At 46.3% G+C, this 22,275-nt stretch overlaps 1 protein-coding gene across 1 annotated transcript in view; it reads left to right on the plus strand.

The window, feature by feature from the left end:
- The first annotated feature begins 737 nt into the window (after positions 1-737).
- Positions 738-22,275, plus strand: part of LOC126262650 (laminin subunit alpha-1-like) — a 134,277-nt gene continuing 112,739 nt past the window's right edge. The window contains exons 1-2 of the mRNA XM_049959419.1: positions 738-1,091; positions 21,821-22,063. Of these exons, the coding sequence (XP_049815376.1) occupies positions 738-1,091; positions 21,821-22,063 (597 nt within the window). The remainder of the gene's footprint in view (positions 1,092-21,820; positions 22,064-22,275) is intronic.

Below are 22,275 nucleotides of genomic sequence, written 5' to 3' on the forward strand. Positions count from 1 at the left end.
ATGCAGGGGCTTGCCGATGTTATCGCTTGTGAATGTGTGTTAGCTCGTCACAGATGGTTATTCCCTAGCTATAGGGACCTCGACAACCTCCTGTTTAGTGTGCTTTCCCTGTTGAGCATAGGGTAGAATTGTCTGAACCTCGTGTGCGCTCTGCTGGCATCGTATTCTAAGTGGTCCCCTCATGTAAGTTTCCGGTCCCACCTGACATCGAGGTATCTTCCTTTCCCTCGGAAACGTATTGGGCGAGCGTGTAATGTTAGCTGTCTACAATGTTGATGTTGGCGCAGTAGCTTCGGTCGGCATCTGAATAGAACTGCTTCGCACTTGTCAACGTTTACTTTTAATACGCCATCGTTCCAACCAAAGCTCGACAGTTTTCAGTGCTGTCTGTAATCGTGAATTTATGTTCCACGGTTTCTGGGAGATTATTAATGTAGAGGTTGAACAAGATGGGCCCGATATGCTTCCCTGAGGTACTCCAGCTTGGATCCCGTGTTGTGGCGATTGTTTGCCCTAACGTCAGTTCTGAAACATCTGCTCGTGATGTACGAATATATGAGACGTACGAGGAAACCAGCATCGTTTAGTTTGCGTACGAAGCCGTTGTGCCAGGGAATACTCTTTACGAGGGGAAAGTTGCGAGAATCACAAGAGAGGAAACACTTTTAAAGCTAGGAAAGTCTAATAATATGTAAAACAGATCGTGAAAGATGTTCGGTTGCAGCACGTGCGTAGAGATGATAGGATATGGACAGGTTGGAAGAGACAGAGGACAAGTCCTTCTTGTTTCTTGGGCCATCCCCGGGCTGGCTGCAGCTCGCGGGCGGTGTGGCCCCGGCCGCGCACGTCCCCTGGGCCACGGCGGCGCCTCGCAGGACAAAGGGGGCCTTCCTGTGTGCGGCGGCCCGCGCACAATGTGCGAGCGCTCCAGCTCCAGCCCCATCCCTCAGCCTGCGCTAATCTTCCAGCCTTTGTTCCAGCGCAGCGCACTGCGCCGGCCGGCCAGGGGCGGAAAACCCGGCGAGGGCCGCGCTCTAGCGAGACAGATTGCCTGCCGCTTCACAAAGAAATCTCCGGCACGAGCTGCCTGGGTAAAATAGTTCTGGACACAGGGACAGCGGGAAGGTCAGAAAACCGATTCGAGTAAATTAGTTTCGCACCTCCATCCCTACGACTTCTGTCCACATTAAGCTCAGGACTAAACTTGAAAGAGTAATAGAAACTATTAGATAAAATGTTCTCCAGCTTTCAGTAGCGGCAAGTGGTTATAATCCCACGAGATTTTGGCCAAATATTCCTTGCCCATTGTCAAGTGTTACCTTTTACTCCGTCTTCGGAAGGAGGAGGTGGGCTCGTGGAGGAGCTAATAATCTTAGGAGCCTTCGGCTTACTTACGAGCGGAATGGCGCTGTGGTTATCACACTGGAATCGCGTTCGGGAGAACAACGGTTCAAACCCGCGTCCGGCCGCCCTCATTTAGGTTGTCCGTTTCCCTAAATCTCTTCAGGCAAAGGACACGGCCGACTTCCTTCCCCATCCTTCGCTAATACGATCGGACCGATGACTTCGCTGTCTGACCACCTCCCCCAAATCAATCAACGAACCAACCTTATTTACCTTTTTCCTGTTTCTAAACTATTTTCCTGCTGCGGAGGTTGTTACGGATGGGTTATCGTACGTTGCGTCGTGAGGGGAAAACCATAACCCGCATTCGCCTGACAGCAGAGGGAAACCCGTTTAAAACCTCAGCTGGAGATAAACGTATTACCTCATTTTATTCTTTGTATACTTTGTTCTTCCTGCTATTAATATCGCTATTTCTGTTGTAAGTGTGCTGGCATATTTGTAGTGTTGGCAATTCACGTGATTTGTTCATTTTTTTCCTGTTTCCTTATGATTTGTTATTTAGCAAATGATATGCGGCCGATATTTGCATTTGAAATCAAGTATTGATATTTGCAATAGAGACTACGTTAGAAGCATAGTTACTGTTTCATTGCTTACCCGTCTGCTTTTTTTATCCCATATTTCTCAGCTTAGTCGATCGGTCTATCGACGATACGTTCGACGTTTAGCGTTACGTGTAGGGGTGCTGTCGGCTCATATTGCAGTTTTAATGCAACTCGCAGCAGTCGTCTGTCTGTGGGCTCATATTACTAATGTTGCTGGTGCCACTGCCCCACCCCAACTTTCAACGCTGTACGAGTATTAGCACGGTCTTAGCTGGTTTGTTGTTTGCTGACGCTATCTGAGCTATTATTCTTGTGCCCCCCCTCCCCCTTCCCCCCCCCCCCCGTAGTTCCACTGTTGCATTTTGAGGGTTTTTTTTTGTGTTGTATACTGGGCCGAGCTTCCATGTACAAAGACCACAAATTGTGACACGGACAGATCTGGGCGCATGCGACACTTTTCCACCCATTCTGCTAGGGTGACTGCTGACACACCCTTGCGCATCCTAACTGCCGGCTGTGAAGTCACTGGGGGATGGTGCGTACTTACGCCCACCCTAAAGTTTAAAAACATAATTTGTTAATTGTTATTGGATTATATTAACAACATACTGTTTCAAGTAGTACTGACGTATGTCAGTAGCGACCACGACCTGAAAATGCCTTTAGCACGCTCTTAGCAACATCAACTCATTTTCAATAATTATACTACCGACTTCATGACCACCACAAAAAAATTTAAAGAAATGCAGTTTGTTCACTGTTGTTGAGTTTCCCTCTTAATACAATTTTTAAGAAGATACTGAAGTGTAAGTAAGGCCATGAACTGGAAATATTAAATACGTCATTCACGGGAAAAGTGAGAAGCCGTTAGAAGAATTCATGAAAAACAATAATTATTTTTTAAGAATTTTAAAATACAAAGTAAATGAATAATAACAATATTTTCTTAAGGTGAGCATAAAGTAACCCGCCCCCTTGGTATTGCTTGGGTTAATTACACGGTCCCAAAAGCCGTTAATAAGAACCACGACAGAGAATTTGTCAAATTTGATCCGGTGACCGTCTTCCACGCACGCTCAACTAAAGCGGATTTTTCGGGGTAGCGTAAGCGATAAAAAATCTCATGTTCCTTCAGGCGTTATTCCAGAGTGCGTCCTGTTTGTCCGACTTCAGACTGGCCTCATTCACTGGGAATTTTGTAGATCCCAGGAGTTCTGAGAGCAGCCGCGTCTCTATCTGGTCACAGCAACTGCCGAATTTTTGACGGGGGTGAGTACGTCGAGTTGATTTTGTCTGTCTTCAGCGGGAGGCTTATAAGTAAATCTGTATTTAGGCGTAAATCTGTTGTCTACAACTAGTTGCGACCTGCCGTTACTTTTAAACCACTTGACGCTCCTAGAGGCCCGAGAACATTTCATTCATTGTAACTGCCGTGATGCTCTGCATTCTTTCAGTAATAGAAACCATTACTTAGTGAGAAGAACGATAAACAGTACATGTATCTACCGCAACCAGACACTGTTTTTAAATTATTAATCGTTTGGCATTAACTAGATTATTGCTGTTTCTTGTGAGTCTTGGAACTCGGTTAGGTCCAGAGCACATGCTTCTCTACACAGAAATGAACAACACGTATTTTTTTACAAAAGGGCGCTGTCATTAAATGTTTTTGGTATTGCTGTGCCGGTGGCTTACTGGATGTATGTGTTGTGTTGGTAGAGCAACTGTCCTCGTTTTGTAGCACATTTTCACAAAATATGCTAATGTGCAATCACTCACTTCATATGTTTTCAATTAGTTGCCCATTAGCATCTATTTCTATAGTATACAAGTCATCCATACAGCATATAAAGTGACGCTAACTACTCAAATATTGTTACATGGCACAGGACGTTGATACTGTACTAAAACAAGTGGAGTTCTCTCAAGACGGGCATAACGGCATAGAAATGATCATTACATTACAATAAAGCTCCTTCACAGTATTTGCGGTCTCCTTCAACTATACTTAATTTAACAGACTGACGAACTGAGTCCGACTCCTCACCACCTCCCCCCCCCCCCCGCCCCCACTCACTCCACTACTTCGCTGTCCCCATCTCTTTTCCTCCACTCCTAGATCTTTCTTCCAGCGTATCCCTCTCTCCTTAATAGAATGCATTTTTCGTGTTTTTCGTTGCTTGACCACCTGTAGCGCTAGTGGACCCCTTTGGCCTCTTCGCGTTGCTCAATTGTTTTCTAATTTAAATAATGAAACAGTGCACCCGGTACGTACTTTTTATCACGCTTAGCACTACGCGTTTTGGGAATTTATTCTCATTGTCAAGTGGAAATATTTACATAAGTGTTTTGCGTGCTGTTTGTATGTATGCTGCGTCTCTCTTGTACTGTACTGTGTCGTTTTTTTGAGGTTGTCAGGTACCGTACTGAAAGTCGGGACTGTACGGTGATCTTCCAGCGTTTCCCACCGAAACTGCTGCAATGTCGACTTCACCGATACATTTTACGGCCTCCAACTCACTCCGCCGCCAGAAATCGAATCTCTCCTCGTTGTTCCTGCTTACTCGCCTGACGCCCCGGCTACGAGCGCTTTTCGCTTGCTGTGTTACTAGATAAGTAATTTAGCTAGTAATTAATTGTTTTTGCTGTATATTCTATAGCATTTACATGCATTAGTGTCAGTTAGACCTGGTAAATTGAAGGTTTCAGTCTTTATTTGCGTCTGAATAGGAAAAGCGAAGTTTCTGTTTAGGACAGTTTCGCGTGTACGCAAACGTTTGTTTGCATTCTTAACACGTTAAATACGCGGGATTATCAATTAAGTCAGTATACAATACTCAGTATTTACGTCTATTGGTGTCATTTAGACTCGATACATTGAATGTAGCAGTTTTTATACGTTTTATTAAGGAAAGTGATACTGACCGTGAATTCTAATCTCACTTGTATACTTTGGACTAGCGCAACCTGCGAGCGTTAACAGTTAAGCAAACGTAAAATACGAGATAAATTAATGTTACATTACAATATCTGAGTAAATAAGTGTTATAATACAACTTCTCAGTCCTTCTTGCATACGGTTTAGTTAGAGGAAAGCTAAAACTCACCTCGCCGTCTGCTTAAATTCCTTAGCTTGTAGTGGGCTTTAGTGATCGTGTACTGTAAGCCAATCGGTTCCTATAAAGTAGAGTTCGTATTTGTGCTTTAGATTCTGAACTCTTATTGTTAGCTAATGGTTTTGTTTTGTAACTGCATCTGTCAGTGTACAATACTCAGTTAGTCTGCTTTAGGCAGTGGCGCGGCACGGACCTGCTGTCCCGGCCGCGGGCGCGCGTGAACGAGGAAGTGTTTACACCGCCGGTACTCGCGCGTGTTGTTGTCTGACTCGATCGCCATGGCACACAATTTTCGAAAGACTACGCTCCAATTTACGTTTGACAACGAATATGCCAGACCCAAAGCTTTCGAAATAGAGCGTTTTTTGAGGGACGAAGTTCGTTTACCTGCTGCAGACATAATTGGAATACACCTGTCCATTGTAAGCAGTACAATGTACGTAAAGATGACCGATGAAGCTGCGTGTGAAAGAACTCTCTCCGCTGCTCAAAGAGGATTTAAATTTCGACACTCTGATGGCCATATCAGCGATGTAACAGTAGCTCCTTCAGGATTGGGTGTGAGGGTCGTTCGGATCTTTGAATTGCCGTTTGAGGTGCCAGAATCGATGGTTACTGAATCGCTGCGACCATATGGAACGGTACTTAGTCATACGCCTGAACGCTGGGCTAGTTTTAATACCTATCCTGTGCTAAACGGCGTGCGACAGGTGCGGATCGTCCTTACTAAACATATCCCGTCTTATTTATACATTGGCGGATGTCGAGCTATTGTGATCTACGATGGCCAGCCACGCACCTGTTCTGGCTGTGGTGGAGAAGGACATATCCGCTCGGAGTGCATACAACGACGCGTCGTGCAACTGCCACATGGAGACGCGTCACAGCGAGAAGTTCCCACGCAACTGCCGATGACGTACGTGTCGGTGGCCCGCCGGGAAGTGTTGCCAAGTTCGGAGCGTGACAAGGACGTGTTTATGCAAGAGCAGACCGAGTTACGGGAGCATGGAGGTGACTCGGAGAATGTCCCTACACCCATGTCACGACAGTTGAGGGAGGAACCTTCCGAAAACTCACATGTAGCACGCGACTTGGAAGTGGAGGTCCAGACGGTGGCGCCGGCAACGGACCAACGAACGACCGACGAACACAGTGAGGCAGCAGAGGGCAGGGCACGCAAACAGCGATCGCCGAAGCGTCGCAAAAAGCGTCGCCATAGTTCGGGTGACACGTCCCCCTCTAGCCTAGGGGACACGGAAGGTATCCTAGCGGAAGAACTGTCTGACACAGAACACGTACCTTTAGAGGACGCTGACAGGATTCCGTCCGATGGTGACCGGATGTCCTGCCCTTCAGATGGTCCCTCTTCATTGACACCGACTGACCCAGCGCTGCCGACGAAGGAGTCAGGGACACCAATGTCCCGGCAGCCACGTCGAAATACATCGGAGGACGTTTCTCGGATGGATGACCACTGCGACTGGGCGGAACCAGTCGAAGACCTACAGGAATTGCCGCCCCCAAATGATGACCACTCACCTACAGGATGCACACCACGGAACAACGAAGGAGGGCAGCCCGTTGGCAGGCACCCCTCTGAGCACGAATAGTGGACTAAAGCCCTTGGAGTTCTCAATGACATGACACGAGCATGACAACAACAACGAACCAAGCATATAAGGTGGGCACAGTGAACATTAACACCGCACGTTCGCTTGCAAAGATGCAACTTCTCCGGGACATGATTTACGCCACAGACGTTGATATTCTGCTGATGCAGGAAACCTTCAATGCTGCTTTTCCCGACGTGCATGGATACACCACTTATCTAGCGCCGACTCCAGATGGAGGACGTGGCACAGCGATACTAGTCCGGGAAGGGATTCCGATGTGTGACCTCGATTACCTTCCTTTGGCTCGGGGTTTGGCTATGACCGTGAACGGCATTCGTATCGTCAACATATATGCACCCTCCGGATCTGACAATCGACAGGCGCGTGCACGATTCTATTCGGAGGAGATTGCCCCCCTATTCCATGGGAGGTATGACCACATCTTGGTAGGGGGGGATTTTAACTGTGTACTCACACCGAAGGATCAAACTCCTAATTTCAGCTCCTGCCACGCATTGAACACGATCTGCCGGGACATGGCCCTTATGGACACGTGGGAAAAGATCCATGGGCAGCGAGAGGGCTACACGTATTTTACTAGCCACTCGGCGAGCAGGCTGGATCGGATTTATGTTTCTGACGGATTAAGAGATCACGTGTTGGCTGCTGAACGTTGGCCCACAGCTTTTACGGATCACCTTGCGTATTTATGCACGTTAACCCTCCCACGGCAGCAGGTCTGGCGGAGTCGTAGTTCCTGGAAACTTAATTCCTCCTTATTGGTGGATCTCGAATGTCGCCAGCGGATCGAAGAAACATGGCAGACTTGCACTCGCCGTCTGCCGCTGCACCGTACGGTTCTTTCGTGGTGGCTGCAGTGTGCAAAACCGGCGATACGAAGAGCTCTCATAACGTATGGCAAGGAAAAAGCGAAATGGCTCCGAGATACACTTGACTATTACTACATGGTGCTCCGCGACCTGTCCTCCAGGGCCCCATCGCCCGAACGTCAAGCGGAAGTCCATCGCATTCAGGCCTGCATTTTATCGATCACGAGACGTCGACTGGAGGGACTTTCGATCCGTGCTCGGTGCTTGGACAACGTCGATGGAGAACGTATTGGCATGCATCATGTGTCCAAGGGACATGCGCGTAATCGCCGATCCCTAATCACAGTCCTCCATGATGACGATGGTCGGCCCTTGACGTCACAACAGGCCATTGCTGCTGAGTTTCTGGAGCATTACCGCCTCCTTTTCACTGGGACGCCGACGGACAATCGGACAGAAGAAGAAATTTTGCGACAGATGCAAACGGAGGTGGATGGTCCGGATGCAGAGGCGCTATTGGAACCCCTAACGGAAGATGACATCCGGGGCGCACTCGCGAAGGGTGCGGTGCATAAATCCCCTGGGCCAGATGGGTTGACACTCGAATTTTACCGCGCATTTGCGGATTTAATGATGTCCCAGTTGGTATTGATGTATAACGAGTTATTGAGCCCTGACACGGACGTTCCGTCGCAGTTCATGGCGGGACTGCTTATACCAATACCGAAATCGACAGCGAGTGACAGCGCCCATCAATTTAGACCGCTCACGATGCTCAATACTGACTATAAGATCTTTGCGCGAATGTTGGCGGCAAGGCTCAAGATTGTAATATCCAAGACAATACTACCAGACCAGGCTTGTCTAGGGGTTCGGAGCAACATACATTCTATCCTCGGCGAATACCGTGACGTAATTTCCCTGACGGAAGCTTGTCGCATGCGAGCGGCGTTCGTATCGGTGGATTTTGATCGTGCCTTTGACAGGATCAACCATGATTTCCTTGACTCGACCATGAGACGCATGGCGATACCACAGGATTTTATTACCGTCCTCATGCGCCTCCTTCGCGGCGCTTCTTCGACGGTGAGAGTCAATGGCAGGGAGGTAGGAACGATTCCTGTTCGCAGCTCAGTTAGGCAAGGATGTCCCTTGTCGATGATACTGTTTACAATAGCGCTCGAACCATTGATGCAGACTCTTAGACGGACTCTAACAGGCGTCCGACTCCGTGCGAGCTCCTTCACGTGTCGTGCATATGCCGACGACTTGATGATACTCGTCCGGTCGGAGAACGAAGTCATTCAGGTGGTTACCCTTCTTACTACGTACGGGGTAGCTGCGGGAAGCAGGGTCAACACGAATAAAACCAAGATCATGCACATCGGTCGAGGGCTGGACGCTCTGCGAAGTCCGTTTACGACGGTGGACATCTTGCGATGTTTAGGTGTCTTGTTCACCCGATCGCTACGGCAATCAGCGGCGGCGAGCTATCGACGTCTCCTCCAGAACGTCCGACTGCACATACGCAACAATTCACTCCGAACGCATGACCTGCTCCAAAGGGTGGACTACACTAATGTTCACCTGGCCTCGCGACTGCCGCACTTGGCACAGGTACTGCCAATGCCACATGGTATCGCTGACAGATTAATGGCGGCCTTTGGATACTATGTCAGCCAAGGAATGTTGTTTAAGATCAAATACGAGACTTTAACTCTCCCACACCATTCTGGAGGACTTAACCTCACGGATGTGCGGAACAAGGCTCTAGCTCTATACCTGCGAGCGACGCTACGAACTTGGAACCAGCGGCAACACGCCATCACGTCGGCCATCCTGGATGTGCTTCTTCCAACGTCCTTTGAACCACCGGTAGCAGTAGGCACCATCTCGCCCTCGTTTTCTCACGTCGCGCGATTTTTTGTTGATTATAGTTATGTTCAGTTACAGATACCTTCTACCAGAATCCCCACTACCCGTGAGATATATCGATACTTGCGGCGTCATCATGGCAGCAATGTTGTCGAACTTAAATACCCAACACGAAACTGGCGACAGATTTGGCGAGCTGTCCATACACCACTCCTCACCACAGCAGCGCGATCGTCATGGTATACATTAATCAACCGAAAGACGGTCAACCGCCAACGATTGTACGACATTCGCATGGTGGATTCCCCACTCTGCCTTAGATGTGGCATGCAGGACACCGACGAACACTCTCTGCAGTGCGGTGAGGCAAAGGATGTTTGGCGGCTGACGCAACGCATCATGGCCCTCCTCCGACACACCGACGAATCAACGATCACGACGGACGCTTTATTTTTCCCTGACCCTGTCTTTTTCCCCTCACAAAAAACATCGGCAATCCGATGGATTGGAGGACACGCATCGCACTACGTGCTCTCGCGGACCTTGATATCGGTCATGGACTATTGGCATTATCTACTAGAACAACACGAAATCATCAGACGCCACTCTAAATATAAAACGCATTTTGCGAACTTTCTAGGCAGCATGTTTCATAACCCCCCGAAGCGGTGGGGAGTCCCAGGTTTACGTTGTTTCGAGGGATAGGATTTACTCCCAGTGAAGTGACGAGGATGTCACTTCGGCCCTATATTTATTTCCCTTCTTTTTTATATATGATTTTTCTTTTGGGACATTAAAATTAAATGAATAAATAAAATATTATTGTTATATAAAAAAAAATACAATATCAATGTTTCCTTCCTGCTGCCTCTCCCTTATCCTGTCAGGAGACGGGGACACCGTGGCCAGGCCTCCAAGTACGACCCCTGCCCACTCTGCCCCCTGACCTACTCTAATAAAAAAAAAAAAAGGTGTAGCGTAAAAAAAAGCGGTAGCGTGCATTGTTTCTGTTCATAATGTCAGTGGATCGAGAGCAGCTGGCATAAAATATTTTTATAGCCTCTTCTGTCTGAATGCTGAAGACGTGAATGTAATGGTAGCGCAGATTCAATCTATTTCGCTTTGTGACACACCGATAGAAAAAAAAAATAGGAAAAAAAAAGTGGTCAGCGTGACGGACTGTCAATCCTAAGGTCCCGGGTTCGATTCCCGGCTGGGTCGGAGATTTTCTCCGCTCAGGGACTGGGTGTTGTGTTGTCCTAATCATCATCATTTCATCCCCATCGACGCGCAGGTCGCCTAAGTGGCGTCAACTCGAAAGACCTGCTCCAGGCGAACGGTCTACCCGACGGGAGGTCCTAGCCACACGACATTTCATTTCATTTTCATTAGGTCATATTCGCGTGTACGTAAACGTTTGTTCACATTATAAATACGAGGGATAATCAGTAGGTGTAGCTTACCGTAAGTTACTGTTTAATTAATATTCTCTAGCTAGCCCCTAGTAGTTTACTGTAGATTGCCCCTAGCAGGAAGATAAGCACCAGATCTAGTTTCTACCATACATTTTTATTGTTTTTCATTGTTGAGTGTCCTTTCTGCACAGATCTAGCTTCTACCATACGTTTTTATTGTTTTTCGTTGTTGAGTGTCCTTTCAAATGGTTCAAATGGCTCTGAGCACTATGGGACTTAACTTCTGAGGACATCAGTCCCCTAGAACTTAGAACTACTTAAACCTAAATAACCTAAGGACATCACACACATCCATGCCCGACACAGGATTCGAACCTGCGACCGTAGCGGTCGCGCGGTTCCAGTCTGTAGCGCCTAGAACCGCTCGGCCACCTCGGCCGGCTGAGTGTCCTTTCTTCCAACTAGAGTGTAGCCGTTGTGTGGCAGTAGGTTTCCAAGTTTCTTATAGTAAATCACATATTAGCTAGAAGAATAGGGACTGTGTCTGTTGTGTGCGGATGCAAGGGGAGTTGGCCACAGTCCAAACGCAGCTGGAAGGTTTGTTGGCCACAATCAACAGGCTCCAGACTGTCACCTCGAGGTGCTGTGGGATGGGGTGCCTGGGGCAGCCTCTGCTGTACTAGGTGTGCAGGGGGGGGGGGGGGGGGGGGGGAATGTCACAGCTCTCTGCCACTGACCGGCCGGCCCACTCTCATCTCAGTGTGGGTGGCGGACTGTGTCGACGTCTCGAGCCTCAAGCCGAAGGACGCAGACTCCTGTCAAATCCCATGCGCTGCTAATAGATTGAGTGTGCTATCTGATGCTTGGGGGGAGGCTGAGCGGGATCAGAATGCCCCTTCTGCCAGGATAGTGGCCGTTCCCTCAGCAAGGTCCGGACAGGCACGTGGGGGTAGGGATTTGTTAGTCATTGCGAGCTCCAATGTTAGCCCCTCAGGAACATTGTGTCCGGACATCTGCCACACCGGACATTTGCCACGGTTTCACCTGCTCCGAAGGGTCGGGTCCCTTGTCCCCCCCCCCCCCCCCTCCTCCTCCTCCTCCTCCTCACCCAGCCGCCCAGTTTGCTTTCGAAGTTCCGAACGTGACCATCAGTATGGAAGTTATTACAACAAACAAGGGCAGGCCTCCTGATCATTACAAAGGTTACGCGTATCTTAAACAGAGGGAATCTAAAGAAAGTGTTGTTACATGGATGTGTTTACCCCAAAAAGCGGATCATTGCAAGGGAAAGCTGCTTTCGAGGAACGCAGAAGTGTTGAGCGTATTAGAACATCTCTGTGGACCACCTGACGATGCAGCTCTGAAAGTGAGAAAGCAAGTGGAAAGGGCGGAGAGAAGGTCTCGAGAAGAAACTACACAGTTATCGGAGATATACGCGGATGAAATGGGAAGTCTACATAATACAGTTTGTGACTTTGTTACAGTGATGCCTAATTCAGAATCTATGAAGAGAACCATGCGTCGTCGACGGAGTCAAGAGCGGGGGAACCAACAACAGCCTAAGAACTGTTATGAAATTGATCTTCATGAAGATCTATTAAAAATGGGAGATGGTAGTAGTTTTCTACCGGAAGACGATCGATTAGAGGCGAGAATAATGATTTTTAGTGGAAGCAAAGGAAAAGAAATTTTAAAAACATGTGCCCATTTTTTTATGGATGGAACATTTAAGAGATGCAGCAAGCAGTTTGTACAGACCTTCACCATACACGTAGACTTAGGAGGCCCGATTAAAGAAACAAACATTCTTCCTATTGTATTTGCACTGCTCCCTAATAAGAAGAAAGACACATATGTTCGTCTGTTTCGTCTGATGAAACAGGCAGTATCTGAGCGGTGTCCTAAACAAGTAAAGGTGGACTTCGAGGCAGCTGCGATATCGACCATTCGTCAAGTTTTTCCCACAACTGAAAAATATGGATTCTATTTCCATATGAAGAAGAGTTTATGGAGAAGAATTAAAGTTCTCGGTCTAACTGAGGAGTACCGCTAGAACGAGGATTTAAGACTTCACGTCAGCGTGTGTGCAGCGCTGGCAGTTGTAAAACCGGAGGACATAAGCAATGGATGGATCGAGATTCATGCAGAAGCTCCTGATAACGGAAAGTTCTCTCATTTTCTTGACTACTTTGTGGATAACTGGCTAGAGAATGAGGATATCGCAATAGAAATGTGGGACTGTTACGGCAAAAGGCACCGAACGACGAATGCTGTTGAAGGGTGGCAAAACAAAATAAATAGTATTATTGGAAACCCTCACCCTAGAATCAACTATTTGGTGGAGTGCTTGAAAAAGGAAGCAGAGCTCACAAACTGCATGTACATGAAATTGGAAATGAATCTTGAAGGTAAGAAGAGGAAGAAGAAGTACTTGGAGCTGGACGACAGGATAGAGAGAATCGTAAAGAATTATGAAGAGACTGGCAACATTAGGCCTTGCTTGAAAGCCATTGCCCATATTCAGAAACTGGACTAAAATACGTTAAAAATGTATTAAAAGCTATGAAGACCACTGAGTCCTCGCAGATTACTAAGATAAAATTATTAAAACATTGAAGCAGCATTATCGGAGCTAATATTAAGTTGTAATTGTAAATAGAGTGTACATTAGTTCAGCGTGTTTAGGCTGATTTTACACACGCCAGAATGGTAGATCGTCATTTATCATTTTCACGGTCCAAAGCCTGTGCAAAGTGTGATGCGAATCGGCCTTTAATGTAAAAATTAAAAAGTGTTTCAAGCCTCACAAAAGTATCCCTATTGTTGTCACGTTAAGATAACTTTTTTCTACCTTCCAATATTATGGCCATACTATTAAATAATTGTGAGTTCTAAAATAATTTTCTGAAGCTTCAGAATCGCAACTATCACCTAAAATATCATGGTTTGTTAAACTGATAGTATACGCTTTTGTGAAAGAAAATGGGAACTTAACCTTTGAATTGCACCTAAAATTGACATCCCAAAACTGATCTGATCCTAAGGTTGACAATTTTGGCACCTCAAATATTTTTTATTTAAGTTTAGCTGCAAACATTTATAGTAGATGTAAATCTACTTAAGTACTTTTAAATATAGTCCTTTAAAAATTAAAATTTCTTACTAAATTGTTGATTATCTTTAAACAGCTCAGAAAAGCAAGGAGCTTACTACTGAAAATTAATTGTTACTAAAGAACATCAGAATCAGATGTATTAGACGTACTTTTCTTATACATTACAGACTTTTTGAAAAGATATTTGATCATTTCCTCTGTCACTGACAGTGTAATTTCAGTTGCTTTGCAACACCAGGGATATCTACTCCTAAATTATGTTTCCAGCTGTTCTCATTTCGAATTCTGGAATATTTACTTCGTCTTCTTTGGTGAAGGAATTTCGGAAAATGCATTTACTAACTCCACTTTAGTGGCACTGTCTACAGTAACATTACCATCGCTGTCGCGCAGTAAAGGTACTTACTGAGCCTTTCCGCTGGTTTACTTGACATGGGACCAGTATCTCTTCAGATTTTCCGCCACATTTCTAGAGCGAGTTTCGTTGTGGAAGCTATTAAATGCATCTCGCATTGAAATCCGCACCAAATTTCGAGCCTCAGTAAATCTTCACCAATCTTGGAGATTTTGCGTTCGTCTAAATTATACGTACCTTTTGCGGTGCTCCTGCAACAGCTTTCTGTCGTGTTTTGTGTACCATGGGGGATCAGTTCTGTCTCTTATTAATTTATTTGGTATGAATATCTCGAGTGCTGTTGATACTATTTCTTTGAACTTAAGCCACATATGGTCTTAATTTACATAGTTTGGAAGGATTGGAGACTACCTCTTGGAAAGACGTCACCCGAATGTTTAGCTGCTGTGAATTTTTTTGTTACGGAAGTGAGCCTCGCTACGACTGCGTGTTCACTAATTCCTGTATCCGTCGTGATGCTCAGGATTATTTGTGGCTAAGAGTTCAAGTGTGTTTTCGTAACCATTTACAAATGGTTCAAATGGCTCTGAGCACTATGGGACTTAACATCTGTGGTCATCAGTCCCCTAGAACTTAGAACTACTTAAACCTAACTAACCTAAGGACATCACACACATCCATGCCCGAGGCAGGATTCGAACCTGCGACCGTAGCAGTCGCGCGGTTCCGGACTGAGTGCCTAGAACCGCGAGACCACCGCCGCCGGCGTAACCATTTACAATTTGAATGGCCTCGTCAACTAATTGTTAAAAATAATTTTAAAAGAAGCATTTAGAACAATTACGGAAGTTGTTTTCTATTTACAATAGGGTATGAAAATGTATTTTTGTCGGTCCGCAGCTCGTGGTCGTGCGGTAGCGTTCTCGCTTCACGTGCCCGGGTTCGATTCCCGGCGGGGTCAGGGATTTCCTCTGCCTCGTGATGACTGGTTGTTGTGTGATGTCCTTAGGTTAGTTAGGTTTAAATAGTTCTAAGTTCTAGGGGACTGATGACCATAGATGTTAAGTCCCATAGTGCTCAGAGCCATTTTGTATTTTTGTCAACATGCGGAAGGTAGATTGAAGTAACTGTCAACTATAATTGTATGAGTAGGGTACCTATTTGTGATGAGAAAAATGGTTCAAATGGCTCTGAGCACTGTGGGACTCAACTGCTGTGGTCATCAGTCCCCTAGAACTTAGAACTACTTAAACCTAACTAACCTAAGGACATCACACACATCCATGCCCGAGGCAGGATTCGAACCTGCGACCGTAGCAGTCGCACGTTCCGGACTGCGCGCCTAGAACCGCGAGACCACCGCGGCCGGCATTTGTGATGAGACTCAAGTTTTCCTTTCTTTGAACTGTTCAGCAAGTGTTTCATGTGAGACAGTGGGTCGGTAAAAGGAGCCAGTTATTAATTTATTCCGGTTGTCGAATATAACCTCTGCCCATACTAAGTCACAGGAACTATCTGCTTCAAAATCGATTGTGAGCTTACATTATTTTTCCTTAAGTTGTCCATCTTGTTTCTGTTGTAGTGCAGATAATTACAATTACGGCCTTTCCCTCCAGAACCTAAGATGCTTTCTCTGTGACCCTGTGAATACCAGAGCTAAACAATGTAGAACAACAATATACGTTACAAGCGTAGAATTCTGTATTACTTCATTTCCTTATTTCTAACATTTTAAAATTGTAAGTCGACTTTATATGACATGTCAATCATAGATGTTCTTATCTGTATTTAGTGAACGTGTTTTCAGTTACGTTTTGAACATTGTCCCGCTACACTTCATTAACTAATGTTTTTAGAGAGTAAATTAATATGGAGTACGTCGTTCTTCTTTTCAAACATTCACAAACCCATTTATTCTTTCCCTATTGTCTTTTGGGTATGCAGTTGTACTAATTAAAGTATGCACAAATGCAGTGATCAGAAAGAAATGATTAGCGTACATTCGCATTCTCGTTTCATCGTGAAAGGAAGCTACCGTATAGACAGAGGAATCTATATTTATACTTGGCAGAACTAATTACATACTGACATAATCGTCGGTATTGCTTTCGTTTCCCAAAAGTTATAAATATTTCAATTTCGGAAAAGAAGCTCTGTATTTGGCCAAGATGTCGAAGAAGAAGGTCCCTTACGTACTGGTTGTATCGAGTAAGATGTGGAGACGGCGGTTTGAAAGCGGACAGAGGTAGTGCGGGGAAGGGCGTCCCTTACCTGAGGGATCGCTACTCAAGCTACCTGGCGAAGGCAAGCTACTTGGCGAAGGGGCAACATAGCGGCTAGGGCGGGGAAGAAGTCCAACGTTGACTCGGTGTGCTTGCCGGAGGGCCTCGTCTAGGATGTGGAAGAGGCCCATCCGGCGGCTATCGAGTGTGCGGGGTGCAGCCAGCTGCAGGTAGTTGCACATGTGGGCACCAACGATGCTGGGTGGAGCGCAGGATGTGTTACATTTTCACAAGGCTGAGATGTACCGTTCCTTTAAAAGGTTAGCAGAGGTACCTAGTACTTTATTTTCTTCTTCAACGAGAATGTTACGAGACTGAATACAAAAATCTATGCGCATGGGCGCGCTGATCTCTTTGGAGCAGGGTTATTAAACACTTTGGAAGCAGTCAGAAGATTTTCCTTTTATAAGTTGAAACTAGTTGTAACCGTCCATTTGCAACCGTCCATTGGCCGTCACTCGGAAGAGCTTCCACACGGTCACAATCCACGGGAACTGGGAGAACGCCTGCGTCGAAAGCATCCCCTGCGTTCCAACGGTTGCAACCGTATCTCGAACGAACGTTATATGTGAGCGTGGTGTGTCTGGAGTGTGGGGAGGTGTCTGGGAGTCGACGACAAAGAGACTGACAATGTATAATATGTGAATTTGAGGACGAAGCGAACAGCGCTTTTGGTGTAGAGAGGATGCCTTCCCGAACTACAGCTACAACTAACGTACACTACGATTAAAGATCCAATTTCCCGTCTACCACTGCAGTTAGTGTACTGCGCTTTACGTGGCCTCTGTGTGCTTTTATTGTATTAGTTACTAATTTCTGTATTCCATAACGTTAACGCATTTAGTAACAAATAAACATTACCCGGGCGTGTTTCCTCACTGCTTCGCCACTGATTCAAAAGTCGCGCTGTGGTAGGGTCGGTATAAACTTGTGCAACTGCCTGTAGCTTCTCCTTGTAACGGAGATGGGTAGATAGCGCAGGGATTCGCCGGCTGTTCTTCAGTTTACACACATTCTACAATGCCTATGCTTTGTTTTCGTACGCCACACGCAGAAGAGACAAAACAGAGCGCTTCAGAGAGAATCACAATACACACTTGGTTAACGGAGCGTCACAAACTCGTTCACAAAAACACAACAGTTGCGGGGCCGCGAGCGACCGGCCAGGCTGCCCGGCAGCGCAGCGCGATGACCCCTGACGGCTAAGCAGCAATCTGCGGGCCATTATTCCACAAACACGGAGAGGCGGCCGGCTCTCGTTAGCATCGCACGGGCGCATGCATAATGAATGAGACGCTGCGAGTTTTCATTCCGCGAGCACGCGGGGGCGCCCGAGGGAGGGGGCGGCAGGCGCGCCGCCTATTTGTCAGCCGGAATCCGGCGCGCGCGAATTATCTGCGGCACGCGCGTAACTCACGTGTTTACATCGCGCTGCGGCTCCGCTAAGGAATGTCCCGGCGCGTAGTGCGGGTCGCGCTTGAAAGGGAAGCAGCGCAACCAAATCGGCCGAGATCAGAAATGCGGGTAATGTGAGGGAAACACTGCACTGCGATCGGATCGCCTACTACCGCAGCTGCGGCCAAACGAAAACATTCATTACCACGAACGACTCCCACTATAAAGTAATCGGAGCATTTCGTCCTAAATACACTAACAGAAATGGGAAGTGCTGCATCACGAAAGACCGGTCCAGTATTTATCATACTGTGTGAAAATGTTCGTCACATAACGTGTATTAAATGATTAAACCTTTACTCTGTTTCGGCCTGATGTCCAACATCATCACCTGTATGAGCTGTAAGTTCTGCGAACAGGAATGAACACATTCGTTGTGGCAAAGAAGTAAACGGCCTCCGAATGTTGTCTATAGAAATTTCTTGCCGTGCCTGAAACACATGCTGTGCCACTTCCTGAAGATTGGTTGTTGGCCGAGGTTGGTATCAAAGTATATATCTGCTCATCGCAGTCCAGATATGCTTTATGAGTGGCTCTATGATTGCGCAAGTAAGTCAAGAACTGTACATGCCTCAAAGCGTTTGTGGTGTAAACTGCAGTGTAAGATCTTGCATCGTCTTTGCTGGTGATCTTGGCTCAATTCAAAGTGGTACTCATTACCGAAGACAATTCCACTCCAGTCAATAAGTTTTCAGGCCGGAGTCGTGTGTGGACTCTAGAGACACCCCTGACAGCGATGGGATTCCAACCTGCCTGTCGCCATACGGCCCAAGAACCAACAGGATGGTCTGAGCAGCGATTTCTTTTCGTAGTAGAACCCCTTTGGTTGTCATCCGCGGCCTCCTCCTTACAACACAGTTGTACGTCGACAATATTCTACATTTGCCCTTGAAGGCAGGCCATCCTGTGCTTACCTTTCAGCAAGATAATGCCTGTCCGCACACGCCGAGGGTTCCTATTGCTTGTCTTCGTCCTTGCCAAACCCTCCCATGGCCAGCAAAATCGTCGGTTCTCTCCCCGACAAGGTCCCCCAACCATCTCGGATCTAACGCGCCAGTTGGAACGAATTTGGCACATTTTCCCTCAGGAGGACATCCAGCAACTCTGCCAAGCCAAATAACTGCTTGCGTAATGGCCGGATGTAGGCCAACATGTTACTGACTTCATCAATTTGTGACACTCTTTCTCTTGAATAAATGATCCAGTTTTCCTGAAACAGTAATCATTTGTTTGTCTGGACATGTACATCACATCTATCGAGTTCCGCTCCATTCAGTTAATTCCTTAGTGGTGCGTCGTGCCTTTTTTCCCTTAGAGTGTTTTTTATTCAGTTTCAGGGAGAATCACAAAAAGTGTTTTGTTTTTAGACATGAAATTAGTAGATGTAATTGGGCTATAAAGGATAGGTTTCCAAGTAAATAATAATAATTTCGTGTGACTCAACGGCCTGGTGCAAGACTTTCAATTGGACGCCAAACAAGCGACTTGCGCGTCCCTAATGCATCCCAGTAACTCCTACTGGGAGAAGGGAGATCTGAAATTTAACGTGAAATCCAAACCACGGGACGTTACTGACGAATCTTAACGTCGTTGAAGATAAAGGTTAGGTTAAAACAAGACTGAAAAATCCGTGGGCCGACCGGGATTAGATAACGTGAATTCTCTGTTTCCAGGTATGCGCTTTACCGCTACAACAGCAAAGGCCGGACTATTTTCCAAGAAATCAGTCATTACAGCCAGATTTAACCTCTGTATTAGGCAAATCTTGCTCTTCCTAGAGATACACGTTATCAATTTCCCCTGCAGATTACCAAAATATAGCGGTGACATCTGATGCTGATTGCAAGAACTCTTGGATAATGTGTGGACACTTTAAGGCACATGCACTGACTGAATGTTTTCAGGCGTGCGTTTTGGTTGTACAAATCGGGGAGGAATGTGGTATCGGTTAGAGCCCCACCACTATGACTTCTTACACTTAGCCTGTACTAATTCTCATGAAGTTGAACAATGTCCATCCCAGTGATCTATCTAGCGGCGGTAGCCCGCCGTTCGCTTATTTATTGAGTTCTCTAATTCCCAATGGAACGCACAGACTCCATAAAACGTCTCGTTCACATCAGTGGGCGTGATGGCGCATTGTTAAAACAGTGGACTAGTGTTTCGGGAGGAACGGGATTCAAATCTAAGTCTGGCCATCTTCATTAGTTATCCACGGCTTCCCTCCAGCGTTTTTTTTTTTTTTTTTTTTTCTCTTCGGGCGAATGCCTAAATCGTTAGTTTGAAATGAAAACTGGCAATCTCTTACTCATCCATTGTCCAATACGAGCCAGTTCTCTATCCTTAATGACCCCATCGTTGTTGGGACGTCAACCGTTGCCTCCTTTTTTCCCTGCAGCATGTTCCGGTCAGTAGATTTTCTCTGCATCATCCAAAGTCTGCATCATTTCGTCCACCGTTGAGCGTTGTTTTCTTGCTCCCGGGTGTTTTGAACACAGTTCCGCTTTACATACTAAAATATTGGACTCTAGTTGGCAATTTTCCAAGGATTATTACTGTATTTTACGTTCCACCAATAAAATCATAGTATGGTCCAGAAGGTGTGAATCATTAGGTAACAGGATATTTGTTGTATCGTTTAGTGCATAATAGTTACTTTTGTTCTTTATTTATTTATTTATTAGAAAGCACATTGGTGCAAGACTATTGGCCGTGGCATTCAAAGCTAAGAAGGAAATTGTATTGGTTTTATGTAAAAAAAATTAACTTTTATAATGTAATGGATATTATTGTTACTTTATTTAGAACGTGAAAGTGGTCCAGCTTTGATTATTTAAGTATGTTAAAATTTAAAATAATGTAGAATAAGTTGTAGCCAATCAGATGGACGGCTTCAGGAAAGGGAACTGCGCTAGTCAGTAGAGCGAGTATGTTCGGCGCGGGGGAAGCGCGGCCGGGGGCGGGCAGAGGGGCAGTGCTGGTGGAGACGCGAAAGCGGACGGTCGGTCTTTAGGTAGCTAGGAAGTGAAACGACTTACAAAATTTCGCGTTGTGTGGTATCTAGGGATTTAGTCTGTGAGCGGTGAGCAGCCGCGCGCCTGGTGCGAACTCTTAACTTTTCGCGTAGATGACTTGCATTTCGCGATGAGATTGCGAATGATCGAACTGCGTCATATGGATATGCGCTCGAGTGTAATAGTAATTATAAACACGACCATTTTCGCTATTAGTTTGCTTTCTGAATAAACATTATTCTAACCAAATCGCAACTGTGTGGCCTACATCATTGATGGGTCGTTAATTTAGTTCCCGATATTATTATTACTGTTATTATATGCTACATTAACTTTGTATTTCGCAAACTTGCCATCAGCCAGACAATTTAATCAAAGGGTCACAAGTGTCTAATTTTGGGAGTGTAATGCGACATGTGCGGTTCAATCCCTAGACGAGTTTGAGCCAAGACATTTCGACGAAGAGGAACCGCATGTGAGCCCGAACATCTTTGGGATGTTAGATCGCAAAGAGCGACATGGCTTCTCGATTGATGGGCATGCTAGAGACGCTGCCCAACACGTTTGTGTAAAACTTCATCGGATTTTCACTGTTGTTTCCATTTCGCGCCCGATCGGATCTTACTTTCCGAATAGCCCTCGTACAGTCCGTAAGTCTGTCATTTAAAAAGTCGACAGCAGTAATTACTTTTCGAAAACCTCGTGTATTGCTCCAGGCTGTGGTGTTCGTCGACTAGGTATTATTGCAATCGGCAAATAAAGCGACCTGTCTTAAGCTGGCCTTTGTTTGTTCCGCAGGTGTACCAGGTGTCTTACGTGATTGTGAAGGCGGCCATCTCTCCGCGGCCGGCCAGCTGGATCCTGGAGCGTTCTCTGGACGGCGAGACGTTCCTGCCGTGGCAGTACTACGCGCAGACGGACGACGAGTGCTGGAGCCGCTACGGCATACCGCCGACCCCCGGCCGACCCACCTACCGCTCCGACTCGGAGGTCATCTGCACCTCCTACTTCTCAAAGCTGAACCCTCTGGAGGGCGGAGAGGTAAGGCCGCTCAGCTTGCATTGCATTCTCGGACCTACTGAGTGGCCACAGGCTGTATGAGACCTATATCTGTGGAGAAAGCTTTATGTCTATCAAGAATCTCTCCTTCAAACTCCAGATGCTCACCAATAAATATCCAAGGCAACAGAATTTGGGGTACGTCCACTATATGTATATTTGCTTACAGATCTTAGAGATTCTCTTTTTGCTCC

Source organism: Schistocerca nitens, chromosome 6, assembly GCF_023898315.1.
Source record: "Schistocerca nitens isolate TAMUIC-IGC-003100 chromosome 6, iqSchNite1.1, whole genome shotgun sequence".
Classification (NCBI taxonomy): domain Eukaryota; kingdom Metazoa; phylum Arthropoda; class Insecta; order Orthoptera; family Acrididae; genus Schistocerca; species Schistocerca nitens.